This window comes from Haliotis rubra, unplaced genomic scaffold (genome assembly GCF_003918875.1).
Source record: "Haliotis rubra isolate DU_JTF1 unplaced genomic scaffold, ASM391887v1 Scf568, whole genome shotgun sequence".
NCBI classification, from domain to species: Eukaryota; Metazoa; Mollusca; class Gastropoda; order Lepetellida; family Haliotidae; genus Haliotis; species Haliotis rubra.
In genome coordinates, this window is record NW_025767266.1 from 241,510 (window position 1) to 258,013 (window position 16,504).

At 39.6% G+C, this 16,504-nt stretch overlaps 1 protein-coding gene across 1 annotated transcript; it reads left to right on the top strand.

Annotated features, from left to right (window-relative positions):
• Positions 1 to 1,195: 1,195 nt before the first annotated feature.
• Positions 1,196 to 1,931, top strand: LOC124254199. Its single transcript, XM_046688085.1, has 2 exons — positions 1,196 to 1,427; positions 1,597 to 1,931. Exons 1-2 carry the CDS (start codon positions 1,196 to 1,198, stop codon positions 1,929 to 1,931), a joined length of 567 nt encoding a protein of 188 aa, XP_046544041.1.
• The last annotated feature ends 14,573 nt before the right edge of the window (positions 1,932 to 16,504 follow it).

Sequence of the window (16,504 nt, forward strand, 5' to 3'; positions counted from 1 at the left end):
GCTAATAATAAGCGTTCAATGATTTGAATACATGAATTAATTCACCTAAACTATATACAATGTATATATAGAGAGATGATATATATGCCAGGGTAGAGATTGCAAGCGGAGTCTGTACTGGTAGAAACTTATTATATAGAATAACCTATGCAATTGCAATCTCTACCAATGGAAGCTCCATTCTGATCCTACATATGATTTTTCATATGTGAAACCATAGTTTGTATCAACAAAATGGTCATGATTAGGACATTATCAATTAAAGCAATTTGTATTAAAGTGAGATACATTGATATGGAATTATTTGAATTTCTTTACATTTTTCACATATTAAAATAACATGCATAACAAATGAATATTATTGTTCAGCAAATAAAGTGTTGTTTGCCTACAGAAAAATCAGGGTTTCTACCAGTTGAATTGGAAATTGTACTGGTAGAATCGGATCTGACAGGTAGGATCCGATTTCAATCTCTACTAGTAGGATACTGGTAAAGACTGCGAAGTCTCTACTGGTAGAATCTCCGATCAGATCGCAATCTCAACCCTGACAAATATTTATATATATATATAGGACACATATTTCTCCGAGAGGATCTATCTCTGAAACATTTGGCAACAGGGCTCATGTCTAACATGAAATGACTGTAACTTCGTCCAGTGAAACTCATGTTATACAGAACGTGAATATTATTTTTATTTTCATTTCGTCTTGATAAGATGTTAAAATATGCCTTGTAAGATTTGTGCGGCGATCTACTTCTGGGAACCATTATCCCCTCCAACTTGAAGTTGTTTACAGGAGAAAGTAACATCCATATTGAATTATCCTAAAATGGTGTCTAATATTTTTCAATTAAGATAATTCTGGTAGTGAAATAAAAAATTCTGCCAGAAATTTCTGCGGTAAAAAAAAATTCTGCCAGAAATTTCTGCGGTAAAAAAAATATCTGCCAGAAATTTCTGCGGAAAAAATTAATTCTGCCAGTAATTTCTGCAGAAATGCATTTTCAGAGCCCATTTGTGAGCTTATGAACACGTGCGCGCACTGGCACATGAACTTTTTGAGTTCATCTCCTCGAGATCTTTCCAATGATATAAAATATGTCTTTGTAGCTCGCTTCCTTCTATGCGTCAAGTTAGGACTCGCTGGCCATTCCCAAGTTGTCCCACCCGGCCTTCATCCTTCCCGACCATGAGCAGTGCTATGTACCGCCATCGACAGAAGACAATTCCTGTTTTGCCGCAGACGAGATCGGAAGTGAACCTTCAAGATTCCTGGACGCAGACAGCAGATGGTCGACCCTTCCTCCTGTTTTCAGATGGTGATGACGATAAGATCCTGGCATTTGGCACCATGGATAGTCTTCAGGCCTTGCAGTCTTCTGAAATCATCTATATGGATGGAACCTTTACTGCCTGCCCTGGTCTGTGGAATCAAGTGTACATCCTACATGCAAGACGTGGAACCACAACCTATCCCCTTCATCTTCACCTTACTCCCCGACCGTCAGACTGAGACCTACTCCAGACTCTTCAGACTCATCAAGAATGAAGTTCAGCAGAGACTTAACCGGCCGGCAATTCATGCTATAGAGAGAGAGTTTCCGACTGCTGAAGTGAAGGGTTGCTTCTTCCACTACTGTCAGGTCATTTGGAGGAAGGTCCAGGATCTGGGACTTGCTGTTGCTTACAGAGAGGATCTGGAAATATCCAGATGGGTAAGAAGAGAGGCTGGACTACCCCTTTTACCCCAGAACAGTATCCAGGACACATGGGTTGACGCCATGGACGACGCTCCCGATGTACCAAGAGCGGCCACCTTCAACGATTACATGGTGACTACCTGGGTCGACAACGACGCAAGATTCCGTCTGCCACTGTGGAACCTGTGGAACCTGTGGGCTGAAAACACCAATGCAGTTCCTTGACGTGTGGGCCATCTCCTCAAATTGGGATAGAGACTTGTTTCAAAGACAAAAAATAACATCAAAAAGTTAACATGACCTGCTGCTCATATTCATGTCACGACCAGGAAGATATCTGTGTATTATATTCATTTATTTGTGTAATTAAATCCATAAATTAAAACATTAAATCTTGTGTTCATGTGTTTTGGCTAGTCCATTGTCCAGGTAACAGGTAACAGGGAGGGGATTAGCAGTGCATTGGGCCGTGAACTTTGTTGTTATAAGCTGTAGGGGTAATGGGATGTAGGGGTAATGGGAGGATACCAAGTATAAGGCTTATGAACAACGAACAAACATAAGGCTTATGAACAACGAACAAACACAATGCTTTAGAACAACGAACAAACACAATGCTTTAGAACAACGAATAAACACAATGCTTAAAGGTCACATGCAACGTAAAACACAACTTTGCAGATTCTGATACCTTACGGTGTGGACTTACCGAAACAAATCGTCAAAAATGCAAACGCGAAATCTGATGTTCAAACGTTTCAGTAATTTTCCCCCGACTTTTCTGGGGAAAACTGGTTTCAACAGCTGGGCTGCGCTCATAGCACGTGCGCAGTGAAATAGGTTCGCGCAGCTTGGAAGCGGGTTGTCCGGTGAATACTCGGTGAAGGCTTTGGTTTGATACGATTGAGGACGAAGTTCACTTTTTGGTCAGCTGTCCACTATATTCGGATTTACGATATGATTTGTGGGAAAATGTACTAAATATTAACCCTTTTTTTTCTCTCTTGCCACCTTCCGACCAGGCCATATATATGCTAGGTAATGTTAAATTAATAAAACCCTTAGCTGCATTAGTTACTAAAATGTTTAATAGACGTAAACGCACTTTGTAGTCATGTGATTAAATATACCACACTCCACTGTTGCTTAGAGAATTGTGAGATTCTATTCTGTTTTAGGTAGAATGTAGTGGCTTGTGTCTCACAGGCCAGATGTTATATTAAGGGTCTTATGGTACAACATGTTAAACACAAATTATAACACTCTTTCTTCTTGGTAACCATTTGTAAACGCAGTTTGTAGTCATGTAATTAAATATATATACCACACTCCATTGTTGCTTACAAAGCTGTGATATTTTATTTACTACTATCTGTTGTAGATATAATATAGTGCCTTGTGTCTCATAGGCCATATGGCCGGATGTTATATTTTATTGAATGTTTTAAAGTTTATGTATGTTTTATATATAACATTTGGACACAAAAAATACAAATATTTTCTTCTTCTTCTTCTTTCTAATGTGTTGTTGATATCTCACAGGAGCGAGCTTTTTATATGTTATGACAGTAAATTAACTGTTTATATAATTTCATTTGTCTATTTTACTATTTGTCACAGACAAAACTCAATGTCTTGTTTTATTGACACCTGTGTGTCTGCCTGCATGTCTGCTAATGACAATATTCAATACACAGCTGCTATCACTGACCACATGCAATTTGAACTTAACACCAATCAGGCTATACACCTTAAACAAAGTGCACTGATTTATGGCCCGAGTTCGGTCTCTGTCACATTATGTAATTACACAGACAGGCAGGTGTGATACTTGACCACATGACATGTTATGATGTCTGTTGATTGTAAAATTGTATACACAAAAAATGAGCATGTATTTACAAAACCCATCATCTCTATATATACACACACAATGAGCCGTGAGGGCATCTGCAAATGAAGCAGCCGTTACACTTGAGTGCACACCCACCCGCTCTGACTGGGTTCGGTATCCCGGCTGCTTCGGTTCTTGGGAAGTAAACCCAAGTACACAATTTTGCACTTTTGATTTGCGATTGTACGCTTATATAATTTTGTTTATATGTTTTTTCATAACCAGCAATGCATATTATATGTCATGAATAAGTGATAATTGTGTTTTAATTATGTATGATTTTTTGGGCGCATGTGACCTTTAAGAACAACGAAGAAACATAAGACTTATGAAGAACGAACAAACATAAGACTTATGAAGAACGAACAAACATAAGACTTAAGAACAACGAACACACATAACGCTCTACGAACATATTTAACATATTAATGAACATAGGCTCAGCACTTTGGGTTACGTGGCTGGATACATTTTATGTATGAGACAGTTTGACAAGTCACCGTTGACTTCCCGCGGTACGTGCCACTTTGATTGTAAAAACAAAATGTTGGCAATTAATTGTGAAATATGACTTCAATGAGTCAATAACGCAGGTCTAGGGGTCCATGGATGGCGAGGTGGTAATCAGTTCGTTTTGCTGAGAATAATGTGAAATCGGTGCCATCGCAGTAATCGCGAAAAGCGGACCCTCATCGAATATCATCACTAGTAGCAGGAACGGTAGGAACTATTTCATAGCATGGAAGTGAATGGTTTATTACGCGAGAGGTAAGCAGGTTTTATTTTTGGGTGTAGGAAAATTATCAATATCTATATTTGTTTAGGCCACATTGTCCCCAAAAAATTCATGCTGTAAAATAGAAGACACATGCGCGATCATACCGAATGTCTTTCCATTCTGTCATTATACAAGCCAATGAGCCTGTAAAACAATGTCCAGCTTCGTCTACGTTTCCGTAAAGATGCATAAACATAGCAAAGTTTAAGGTATCATTGCTGTATAAACGAAAAACAAAAGATACCAACATTTAGAGTAATTATCGAACTATCGTTGTGCCAAATTTGAATGCTTTGAATGCTATACAAATATAGATATTGATAATTTTCCTACACCTAAAAAATAAAATCTGCTCAACTCTCGCGTGATAAATCATTCACTTCCATGCTATGAAATATTTCCTGCCGTACACCGCTCCTACGGTGTGAATATGGTAAGCGGAAGTGGTACACGTGTAGAATGGTGGTGCCATTTCACACACGTTTTCTCCGACCTTAGTGTAAACAGTTTTAATGAATGAAAATGGGATTAAATTTAATCAAATAAAATGAATTTTATTATGTGTTTTCTGATATCATACGTTTTTGGATATGCAGTGTTTACCCGCGCTATAACGCGGTGTGTTGTATCACAGCAAACATCGTAAGTACCCGGCTGATGGCTTGTCTTTATGATATACATGTATTTGTCTTTCATAAGTTATAGCGATGTTCCGCTGTTCGTCTGATTTGAAATATTGAAAGAAAACGGAACCCAGCTACTGATCTGGTATCTGCAGTTGCTGTCTTGCTGACATTTTAAGTAGACTTGAGGTGATCTCGAACTTACTCCGAGAAAATAGCGGCCGTCTACCAAAGAAATGCATTGATTTGACCAAATGATTTGATTTCTAGACATTTTAGAAGAGGTTTAGAAAGGTTAATAAAATGACGGTACGAAACCGAAAATACCGAATTTTGGGATTGCATTACGGAATAACTGGCGATGATTATCTATCACTAATAAATACTTGATGGTGATAACTTTGCGTCAAGTGAGTGAGTATCCATTACGCCGCTTTTGAGCAATATTACGACGGGGACACAAGAAATGGGCTTCACACATTGAACCCATGACAATATCAGCCGAGAGAGAGAGAGAGAGAGAGAGAGAGAGAGAGAGAGAGAGAGAGAGAGAGAGAGAGAGAGAGAGAGAGAGAGAGAGAGAGAGAGAGAGAGAGAGAGAGAGAGAGAGAGAGAGAGAGAGAGAGAGAGAGAGAGAGAGAGAGAGAGAGAGTTACCATGTTGTATCACGAAGATACAAAGGTCATCATGGCCACACGCACCATGCCTTGCACACACTGTACGGAGAGTTTGCAGAGTTGCCTCCCTTAAGAGCATCAAGGGTCTCGATCCACAATGCGTTGACAGTGTTACGTTCTATCGTCAGTAAGTGAGTTACTATTTATCGTGACGTACGATCTATCGTGCCTGTATGGTTTGTCAGAGGTTTTCGAATGTGGCACTGCTACGATCTACATTTTCAGTCACGTGTACACACCCCCACCCCACCCCCACCAGCTCTTACGACCAGCATAGATAGCTTGGAACCTATTCCAACTCTGATTACTGTCGGTAATCACCCCGTGAAGATTAGGGGATAGAATAGCCCTACAGTAACCCATGCTTGTCGTAAGGGCGGTCAGGTCAGGCTCGCTGACTTGGTTGACACATGTCATCGTAGATCGATGCTCATGCTGTTGATCACAGGATTCTCGGGTCCAGAGTAGTGGTGTTCCGATTAATTGAAATAATCGAAGATTGGTCGCAGTGACCAAACGACCAAGCAATCGTTCACATTTTCTCATTATCGAACATAAACGATTTGGGAACTACTGTTTTAGTCTTTGAAATACTTGACAATGGAACGTATCTTAGAAGTTGTCAGGGCCTGAAAACGTGTTTAATTCACTTCACTATCTGAAAAGCCCATGACTGAATATTTCTCTAAGACTCCAGGAAGTTTATGTTCATGATATATTAGTCATCACTTTAAAGTAGCAAGTTGCATCATGTTATACATATCTGTAATTACAACCTGGATAGGAAAATCTGAAAAATGACGCTTACCAATTTATTTTCGATGATTGTTCGTTGGTAATGAAGCAATCATCAATTGTGAGATTTCAACCAATTCCCAACACTAGTCCAGAGTCGATTTTGTTTACAGACCGCCGCCAAAAAGCTGAAATATTGCTGAGTGCGGCGTTAACAAAATAACTAACAAAACGTCGGGTTATCAAATGTAGATGCAAACAGTGATTCTTTAACCATCAACTTTTATCTGAAAGACTATTTGCCCCAGAAAGATTTGCCCCGACAAATGAACACGAATTTAGGCTTCCAGACGGCCCCAGCTGACACTACAACTGCCTTCTACGGTAACTGGGGTATCATTGCGTGTGGACAGCACCCGCAACTCATTCTACACTTCACCATGCATGCGGAGAGTTATTCTTTCCCCGCTACTCGGAACATTTGGACAAGCAAAATACACCCCCTATATCTACTGACCACATTCTTCACAGGGAAAGTCCAGCATAACATGGCTTTCTCTGAATGGAGCCCACGTGACCACGGACAGTTGCAGCGTGTAAACCATGTCCAGGCACCTTGGTCGTCTTGGCAGAAGGAGTGAGTGAGTGAGTGAGTTTAGCTTTACGCCACACTCACAAATATTCCAGCTATATGGCGGAGGTCTGTAAATAATCGAGTCTGAACCAGACAATCCAGTCATCAACAGCATGAGCATCGATCTCCGCAATTGGGAACCGATGACATGTGTCAACCAAGTCAGCGAGCCTGACCACCTGATCCCGTTAGTCGCCTCTTACGACAAGCATGGGTCACAACTTACTGAAGATCAATATTTTAACTCAGATCTTCAAGGGTACTTGGTAGAAGGAATCAAGCGACTCATGCATATGTTAGGTGGTTGGATTTCAGTAAAAACTGTCGACAAATCATCTGGGCATCCTTTGGATTGTAATATCGGGTGCATTCGACTACTAAAGTGTTGACCCGTGAAGATCCAATGGTGGCTGATTAGGGCCATCGCCTTCTCGCCTTAAAATTCGGCCGCGAGAAAGCGATATGGTGAGATGAGAAAGCGATACTACGAGACGAGAAAGCGATAACGCTAGACAAGAAAACGATAGCACGAGACAAGAAAGTGATATTACCCAAAAGGACTACAAAGAGGATCTCAGTCGCCATTCGTAGTTTCTGAATAGTATTAATTGGTTTTTCAGTAATGTTCTTGCCCATGAATGGCGTTGGATGACTTGACGTTAAGAGAATATCTTATACAGGTGTAGACTATCCTTTGGCACGCTATATGCACGTATGCAATAGTCGTATGGTGAAACAACGGAAACGTTCATTTTGTGAAGTGACTAAGGGAATGACATATTTTATGATATTGACTCGACTCGAATTGTCTCAACCACCTTAATGAAATCAACCAATTATGATATTGTGTGACCAATGAGTATTGTGTGACCAACGGAAGTGCCAGATAAAAGGGAGGGGCCTATGACAAATAAGGCATTGTGATGAGTATCTTATCATGGTGATTTCAATCATGAGTGGCCGGAACTCACGGTATACGACAACCTAATACCGTACAATCAACCACATCCAAAAAAACATCCTAAAATAAAATCACTGCAACACCCTACCACATTAAGTGAGTGAGTTGCGATTTATGCCGCTTTTAGCAATATTCCAGTAAAGCCACGGTGGGGGACACCAGAAATGGGCTTCACACATTGAACCCATGTTGGGGGTCGAATCCGGTCTTCGGCGTGACGAGTGAGTGAGTGAGTTTAGTTTTACGCCGCACTCAGCAATATTCCAGCTATATGGCGGCGGTCTGTAAATACTCGAGTCTGGACCAGACAATCCAGTCATCAACAGCATGAGCACCGATCTGCGCAATTGGGAACCGAGGACATGTGTCAACCAAGTCAGCGAAACTGACCACCCGATCCCGTTAGTCGCCTCTTACGACAAGCATAGTCGCCTTTTATGGCAAGCACATGGGTTGCTGAAGACCTATTCTATCCCGGATCTTCACGGGTCTCGGCGTGACGAGTGAACACTTTAACTACTAGGCTACACCACCGCCCCTCATACCACATTGAATAGGGTCCTCCGATTTCATAACGTGGCTTTGTTCAATAGGTTGGTAGCTGGTCACATACCTCGATTCATCCACGAGCCATTCTCCTGTGCATTGTGAATATTGAACTGGTGTTTGACTTAAACCTTTATAAAGTGTAAAGAGCTCTATTCTTGTTTTGGGTTCATTGTTGATGGTTTTGTAACGCCATATTGGCCGCCATCAGTTCCATTGCGACTTAATGGAATGGTGAGTTACACTTACATTATAAAACAAATTGCGTTTCTTTTGCAGCTGAGTGTATTACATATAAATCACAATCAGAGAGTTTTGAAGTATGTGGCACTATAAATGAGCCTGATGTAGACAATTCTATAATAATTAGCAGTTCTCGCTGTCTGGTCATAGGTGGAGGAATTAGAAATGAGTGAGTGAGTGAGTTAAGATTTTAAGTCACATCGGCAATATTTCAGCCATATCGTGACTAAAACAAGTTATAAATATATCAACAATTTAACTGAAATTATAAAATTCTGCCGACGAAGGACAGTAAAATAACTAGACTATCACAGATATAGATATAAAACTAGTAACTAAATCTAAAACATTTGAACTATACAAGACGATACAATATAAAAAACAGGCTATTGATCACCAACAACTGAAGGTAGATCACCATTCTAGGGACCATGGGGACTTACAGTACATTTGCTTCCTGCATGACCCCTAGCTGGGATTTACACCCCATCCCTTCAGCCATTTGGTGACATAAGAGAAACCTAGCCATAAATTATTAAAAGTACACATATATTCTACGATTAAAACCTGGTACACTTAAATTGACTAAATGTTTTGGGACTTACGTTCCCTCCTCAGGAGGACAATAATTTTACGCTACTCAACCCCTTTGAGGGTACAGCCACTAACAATCTCAGTTACTAATTTAAACTCACCAATAATAAAATATATATATATTTACAAATCAGTTAGCAAGTCTAATTTTTAAAAGGCAATAATTAAATGAGAACTTATATGACTAAAAAGATCCTTCATCATAGTTTTTACTTTTGAATAAATACCCCTTGTGATGGAATATTCAACACAGTCAAGCAGGACATGCTTGACCGTGATTCTTTCTATCACAAGGATACAAAACGGAGGATCCTCACCTTTAATAGGTACTCATGAGTATATCTTGTGGCCACTACGACATCGTCGCATGATGACCTCTTCAAATCTGGACTGACAACCCAAGTAGGTGTAACCAATATAGGGTTTTATTTCATGTAATTTATTTATACCTACTTGGGTGTCCCACTTCTTCTGCATCAGATCACGGATGTAGGTTCGAATGCTTGCTTTGTAATCAGTAAGGAATAAGAAGTGGTGTCACAGATTTGTTGAGTGCTGCCTTGGCAGCAAGATCGGCCATTGTATTCCCAGAAATGCCAACGTGACTGGGTAACCAACAGAGGACGATGTCGCATTGGCCAGTTGCAAGATCATTATATAATTCCTATAATTTCATTAAAAGTGGATGTTTACAAGAAATATTTTTTAATCGCCTGTAGGCAAGACAGAGAGTCAGAAAAGATTATGTATTGTTTATATTTAGGGTGTCTATTTATATATTTGTGAGCTGTTAGGATTGCGTTTGCTTCTAGCTGTGAAAAATGGAACTGTCAGTGGGTAATCTGAAGATATTAATTTGGACCTAATGACAGTGGGTACAAGCAACTGCGCCACCATCCTTGGACCCATCTGTAAATAAGGATTTATATGTATTATATTTTACTTTTTAATTGATTATATTCTTGTTTATATTGTAAGTCATTAGTTTCTGATTTTTTAAATTTAGTGAGTGTTAGGTCGACTTGTGGCCCTCAACCAATTGCCAAGGAGGAGAAGAAAGAAGACGGGAAGGAGATATATTCTCCAACTCAATGCCAGCAGCAGAAATATATTGTTGGATTCTTATCCCAAGAGGTGGACAAGTGAAGGTTTTTTTATTATACAAATCCTCATAATGAGGATTAAAAACGCAAGTGTGAGCAGGATTGATTCATTAGAATATAATCTCCAGGATATATTGTAGGGACAATTTGATACGGCGAAGTTTTAAAGATGGCTCATCGGCCTCAACGTAGAGACTGTCACGGGGAGAGGTTCTGAAAGACCCAAGACAAAGCCTTAGACCCTGGTGATGGATAGCATCAAGTAGTTTGAGGTTGTTTTTTGCTGGCTCCACTATATAATGATGGAGCCATAATCAAGTTTGGAGCGTACCACCATTGCGACTTAATGGAATGGTGAGTTACACTTTACATTATATAAAACAAATTAATAGTTTCTTTTGCAGCTGAGGTGCATATTATAAATCACAACTTCAGAGAGTTTTAAAGTATGTGGCAATTCTAAATGAGCCTGATGTAGACAATTCTATAATAATTAGCAGGCTCCTCGCTGTCTGGTCATAGGTGGAGGAATTCAGAACCACGAGTGAGTGAGTGAGTTGGTGATTTTAAGTCTCATCGGCACATTTCAGCCATATCGTATTCGACCAAGTTATAAATATATCAACAATTTAACTGAAATTATAAAATTCTGCCGACGAAGGGACAGTAAAATAACTAGGACTATCACAGATATAGATATAAAACCAGTAACCAAATCTCCAAACATTTGAATCCATACAAGACGATACAATATAAAAACAGGCTATTGATCACCAACAACAACTGAAACTAGTCCACCACTCTAGGGACCCTTTTCATGGGACTTACAGTACATTCCACTCCTGTGATGGACCCTAGCCGGGATTCTTACACCCATCCCTTCAGCCATTTGCAGACATAAGAGAAACCTAGCTACAAATTAAAAAGTACACACATCTCTACGATTAAAAACCTGGTACACTTAAATTGACTCTAAATGTTTCGGGACTTACGTTCCCTCTCAGGAGGACAATAATTTTACGCTACTTCAACCCCTTTGAGGGGTACAGCCACTAACAATCTCAGTTACTAATTTAAACTACCAATAATAAAATATATATATATTTACAAATCAGTTAGCAAGTCTAATTTTTTTAAAAAGGCAATAATTAAATGAGAACTGTATGATTAAAAAGATCCTTCATAGTTTTGCATTTTGATAAATACCCTTTGTGATGGAATATTCAACACAGTCAAGCAGGACATGCTTGACCGTGATTCTTTCATCACAAAGGGATACAAAACGGAGGATCCTCACCTTTTAATAGGTAACACTCATAGTATATCTTAGTGTGGCCAATACGACATCGTCGCATGATGACCTCTTCAAATCTGGACTGACAACCCAAGTAGGTGTAACCAATATAGGGTTTTATTTCATGTAATTTATTTATACCTACTTGGTGTCTCCACTTCTTCTGCATCAGATCACGGATGTAGGTTCGAATGCTTTTGCTTTGTAATCAGTAAGCTGAATAAGAAGTGGTGTCACAGATTTGTTGAGTGCTGCCTTGGCAGCAAGATCGGCCATTGTATTCCCAGAAATGCCAACGTGACTGGGTAACCAACAGAGGACGATGTCGCATTGGCAAAGTTGCAAGATCATTATATAATTCTATAATTTCTATTAAAAGTGGATGTTTACAAGAAATATTTTTTAATCGCCTGTAGGCAAGATTGAGAGTCAGAAAAAGATTATGTATTGTTTATATTTAGGGTGTCTATTTATATATTTGTGAGCTGTTTAGGATTGCGTTTAGCTTCAGCTGTGAAAATGGAACTGTTCGGTGGGTAATCTGAAGATATTGTTCTGGACCCAAATGACAGTGGCACAAGTAAACCGCGCCACCTATCCTTGGACCCATCTGTAAATAAGGATTTATATGTATTATATTTACTTTTTAATTGATTATATTCTTGTTTATATTGTAAGTCATTAGTTTCTGATTTTTTAAATTTAGTGAGTGTTAGGTCGACTTGTGGCCTAACCAATTGCCAAGGCCGAGGAGGAGAAGAAAGAAGACGGGGAAGGAGATATATTCTCCAACCTCAATGCCAGCAGCAGAAATATATTGTTGATTCTTATCCCAAGAGGTGGGACAAGTGAAGGTTTTTATTATCACAAATCCTCATAATGAGGGATTAAAAAACGCAAGTGTGAGCAGGATTGATTCATTAGAATATAACTTTGTGATATATTGTAGGGACAATTTGATGCAGCCCGAAGTTTAAAGATGGCTCATCGGCCTCAACGTAGAGACTGTCAATGGGAGAGGTTCTGAAAGACCCAAGACAAAAGCCTTAGACCCCTGGTGATGGATAGCATCCGCAGTTTGAGGTTGCTTTTGCTGGCTCCACTATATACGATGGAGCCATAATCAAGTTTGAGCGTACCAATGATCGATATAGGTGGAGGAGGGTAGCTTGATCCTCCCCACCCTGAATTGTGACACGACTTCTCAATAAATCGAGTGCCTTCAGGCATTTAGTTTTTAGGATTTAATATGAGGAAGAAAGGTTAAATGGGAGTCGAAAATCAGACCCAAGAATTTGGCCTCTTTACAACCTTGATGGGAGTGCCATTTAAAAGCAGTTCTGTGTCTTTATGAGGCTTATATTTTCTTACAGGAGTGTAGACAATTAGTTTTGGATTTAGAAAACTTTAAAGCCATTTTCAAGACACCATTTATTTATTTTATTTAAACACAACTGTAGTTGCCGTTCAATAGTATACATATTCTTGCCGCGACAAGAAATGTTAAAATCATCCACAAAAAGTGATCCATCTATTGAATCGTTTAAAACCTTGGATAAACTGTTGATCTTATCATGCTAAATAAAGTTACAGACAAAATACTCACCTTGTGGGACACCCTGATCCCTGATTGTAATGGTCAGACAGGGTTGAACCCACTCGACTTTGAAATTGCCTGTCTTTTAAAACCTGTGATATAAAAGAGGTAAACGACCCCTTAAACCAAAAATCATGTAAATCCTTTAAAATGCCATGCTTCCAGGTGGTATCGTACGCTTTCTCGAGATCAAAGAATAGCGATACTGCATGTTGTTTATTGACTATTGCATATTTGACAAAGGATTCTAATCGTACCAAATGATCAATGGTACTACGATTTTTCCTGAAACCACATTGAATATTTGTTATGAGATTATTGGTTTCAAGATACCATGTTAATCGATTATTTATTATTCGTTCCATGGTTTTGCGGACACAACTCGTTAAAGAGATTGGTCTGTAATTAGAACGGATCAGTATGATCCCGGCCAGTTTTGGTATAGGGACTACAATGGCATTACGCCACGAAGGTGGGAAATTCCCTGAAGTCCATATTGTATCAAAAATATTTAGAAGAGTTTCCAAACATGATTCCGGTAAATGCTTCAAGAGCTGATAGTGTATAATATCAGCTCCTGTTGCTGTATCATGAGCTTGCCCAAGGGCAGTACGCGTAACTCGCTTACTGAAAATAATTCATTGTAGTCTTCTCCATTGTCTGATGTAAAATTTATTCTTTCTTCTCCTGTTGTTTCTGATGTTTCTGAAACTCAGGGACATCGAATGGAGGAAGACGAATGTTTGGCGAGAGTTTCACCAAGTCTATTGGCAATGTCAGTCTGATCAGTTAATTAAAGTATCACCATCCTTCAGATGATGAACAGTAGATTTGGAACCTTTACTTTTTATCCTTTGTATCATGTTCCACACCGTTTGAAATCGGTGTCCGTGAGTTTTATCTTGGAAACATAATTTCGCCAAGACTGACGCTTATTCTGTTTAAAAGCACGTCGAGCCTTGGCAATTCAGTGATTTTAACATTATTTAAATTGTGAACTGTAGGATGCCGGCGAAAGTGGCTTTCTCTGTCTTCCTACACACTTCCTGGCCTGTTTGTAATCTTCAGTAAACCATGGTTTACGAATGTGTGGTGTCGCAGAGGACTTAGGAATAGTTTCATCAGCTATTATATTTAGCTTGTCCGAGAACAACTGAATAGGTTCCATAACATTGACAAAACAGTCAGATTTCAATCGGTCAAAACAAAGAGTCTGAAATAAAGTCCAGTTGGCCTTTTTAAAATTCCGCCTTGTCGTAGGAGGCTCATCATTAGGGTTTATAGCTGAAAGTATTGTGGGAAAATGGCCACACAGGTCGTCATGGACCGACCATTCAAATTCGTTATAAATGTTTGGATCTGTTAGTGACAGATCAAGTGCAGAATATGTTCCTGTACCAGGATGCAAATATGTGGCTGATCCATCATTAAATATGCATAAATTATTATTTGAAATGAAATCCTCAAGGAGTTTACCTTTAGTGTTAGTTGCGGAACTTCCCCACAGAGGGTTATGTCCATTAAGATCACCCATGATGATACAGGGTTTCGCGAGCTGGTCAAATAGATCCTGAAGATCGGACTGCTGAAGAACTGAAGGAGGAGAAATATACAAAGAACAAAGCGTAAAGGTTATCTGTAGAGTAAGACGGACAGCAACAGCCTAAAGATTGCTTTTAAGAGGAACTGGGCTGTGGATTACACCCTGCCTCACGAGAATAGAAGCACCGCCAGTGGCTTTATCACCTGGAGGTGAGAATGAATGAAATGAATTGTACCGACGCAATTCAAATCGATCTGTACTTTTCAGGTATGTCTCTTGTAGACTAAAAGCTGATGGTGTAAAACTTGTGATAAAATTTGTAGATCGTTAAAATTGTTCCTGAGGCCTCTGCAGTTCCACTGGATTACTTGTTGATAACCGTTCATGGTGGTTTAACTGGAGAACGTGATGCTTGCCTACTCCTATGAGTAGAGACTGGAGGGCTGACCTCCATGTCTAAAGGTTCAAAACGATTTTGAACCGTTGTGGGGATGAGGGAGAAGAAGGCACTTCCAAGGTTTGAGGGCCTGGCCCCTCTCTCTCATCTGTTTCGTTCTGCTTTTGTTAAGTGCACTGAGTTATCTCTTGTAACATTTTCTGGTTCTGAGTTTTGTGTCAGTTGAACATCCGTTTGTGTTTTTGGATACTGACGTGCCTGGTACAGAGGAAACTTGTTCCAGAATGATCTGATCATCATTCACCCAACTGATCAACGTTTGGCAATGAGTAGAAACTCCGGAAGGTTTGACAACAGGCATAGGAGAAGAGGAAACTACAGCTGAGTAAGAAATAGAAGAAGTCTGAGAAGGAACAGAAACTAACTTTTAGCTTCATGATATGAAACATTGTTAGTATATTTAATTTTCAGTATTTTTGACTCTCGTTCAAAAGACAGGACATGATTTGGAAGAGGCTGCATGTTCTCCGCCACAGTTGACACATGTGGGTGATTCATTTGTACACTCAGAACTCCTCATGAGTGCCACCGCAACGGTAACAAACAGCATTCTTTGCATGACAAGATTCTTAGCGCCATGTCCAAATCTTTGGCATTTGTAACATCTGAGTGGATTAGGTATGTATACGTCCACTGCAATATTGAAATAGCCGGCTTTAATAGACTTTGGAATGGTCGGACAGTTGAATGTAAACAGGTAGGTATTTGTTTTTATTATACTGTTTTCTTGTTTTTTGGTGAAACGCTTCACAGCTGTAACACCTTGACTTCCCAATTCAGCTACAATTTCTCCTCACTCATGAACGTAAGACACTTTGCCCGATCCCTAACAATTCCTCTACTGGAGTTCAGTGTTCTGTGCACCGAGACAACAACTTGTATTAACAAACTGCTTAAGACCAAGCAGGTTGATTGTTGCCTCCGAGCACATTCCACTAACAGTGAACCATTTCGGAGGAAGGTAACATTCTTAACTTCTCCGCAGGCACCTTCAATGCCTTTGGAGATAGCAAAAGGGTTGAGTTTCAATGGAGTACCGTCAGCAGAAGCAACAACGATAAACCTAGGCCAAGAATCAGAGTTTTTCCGTTGATATTTCATCATCAGAATCAACATGTC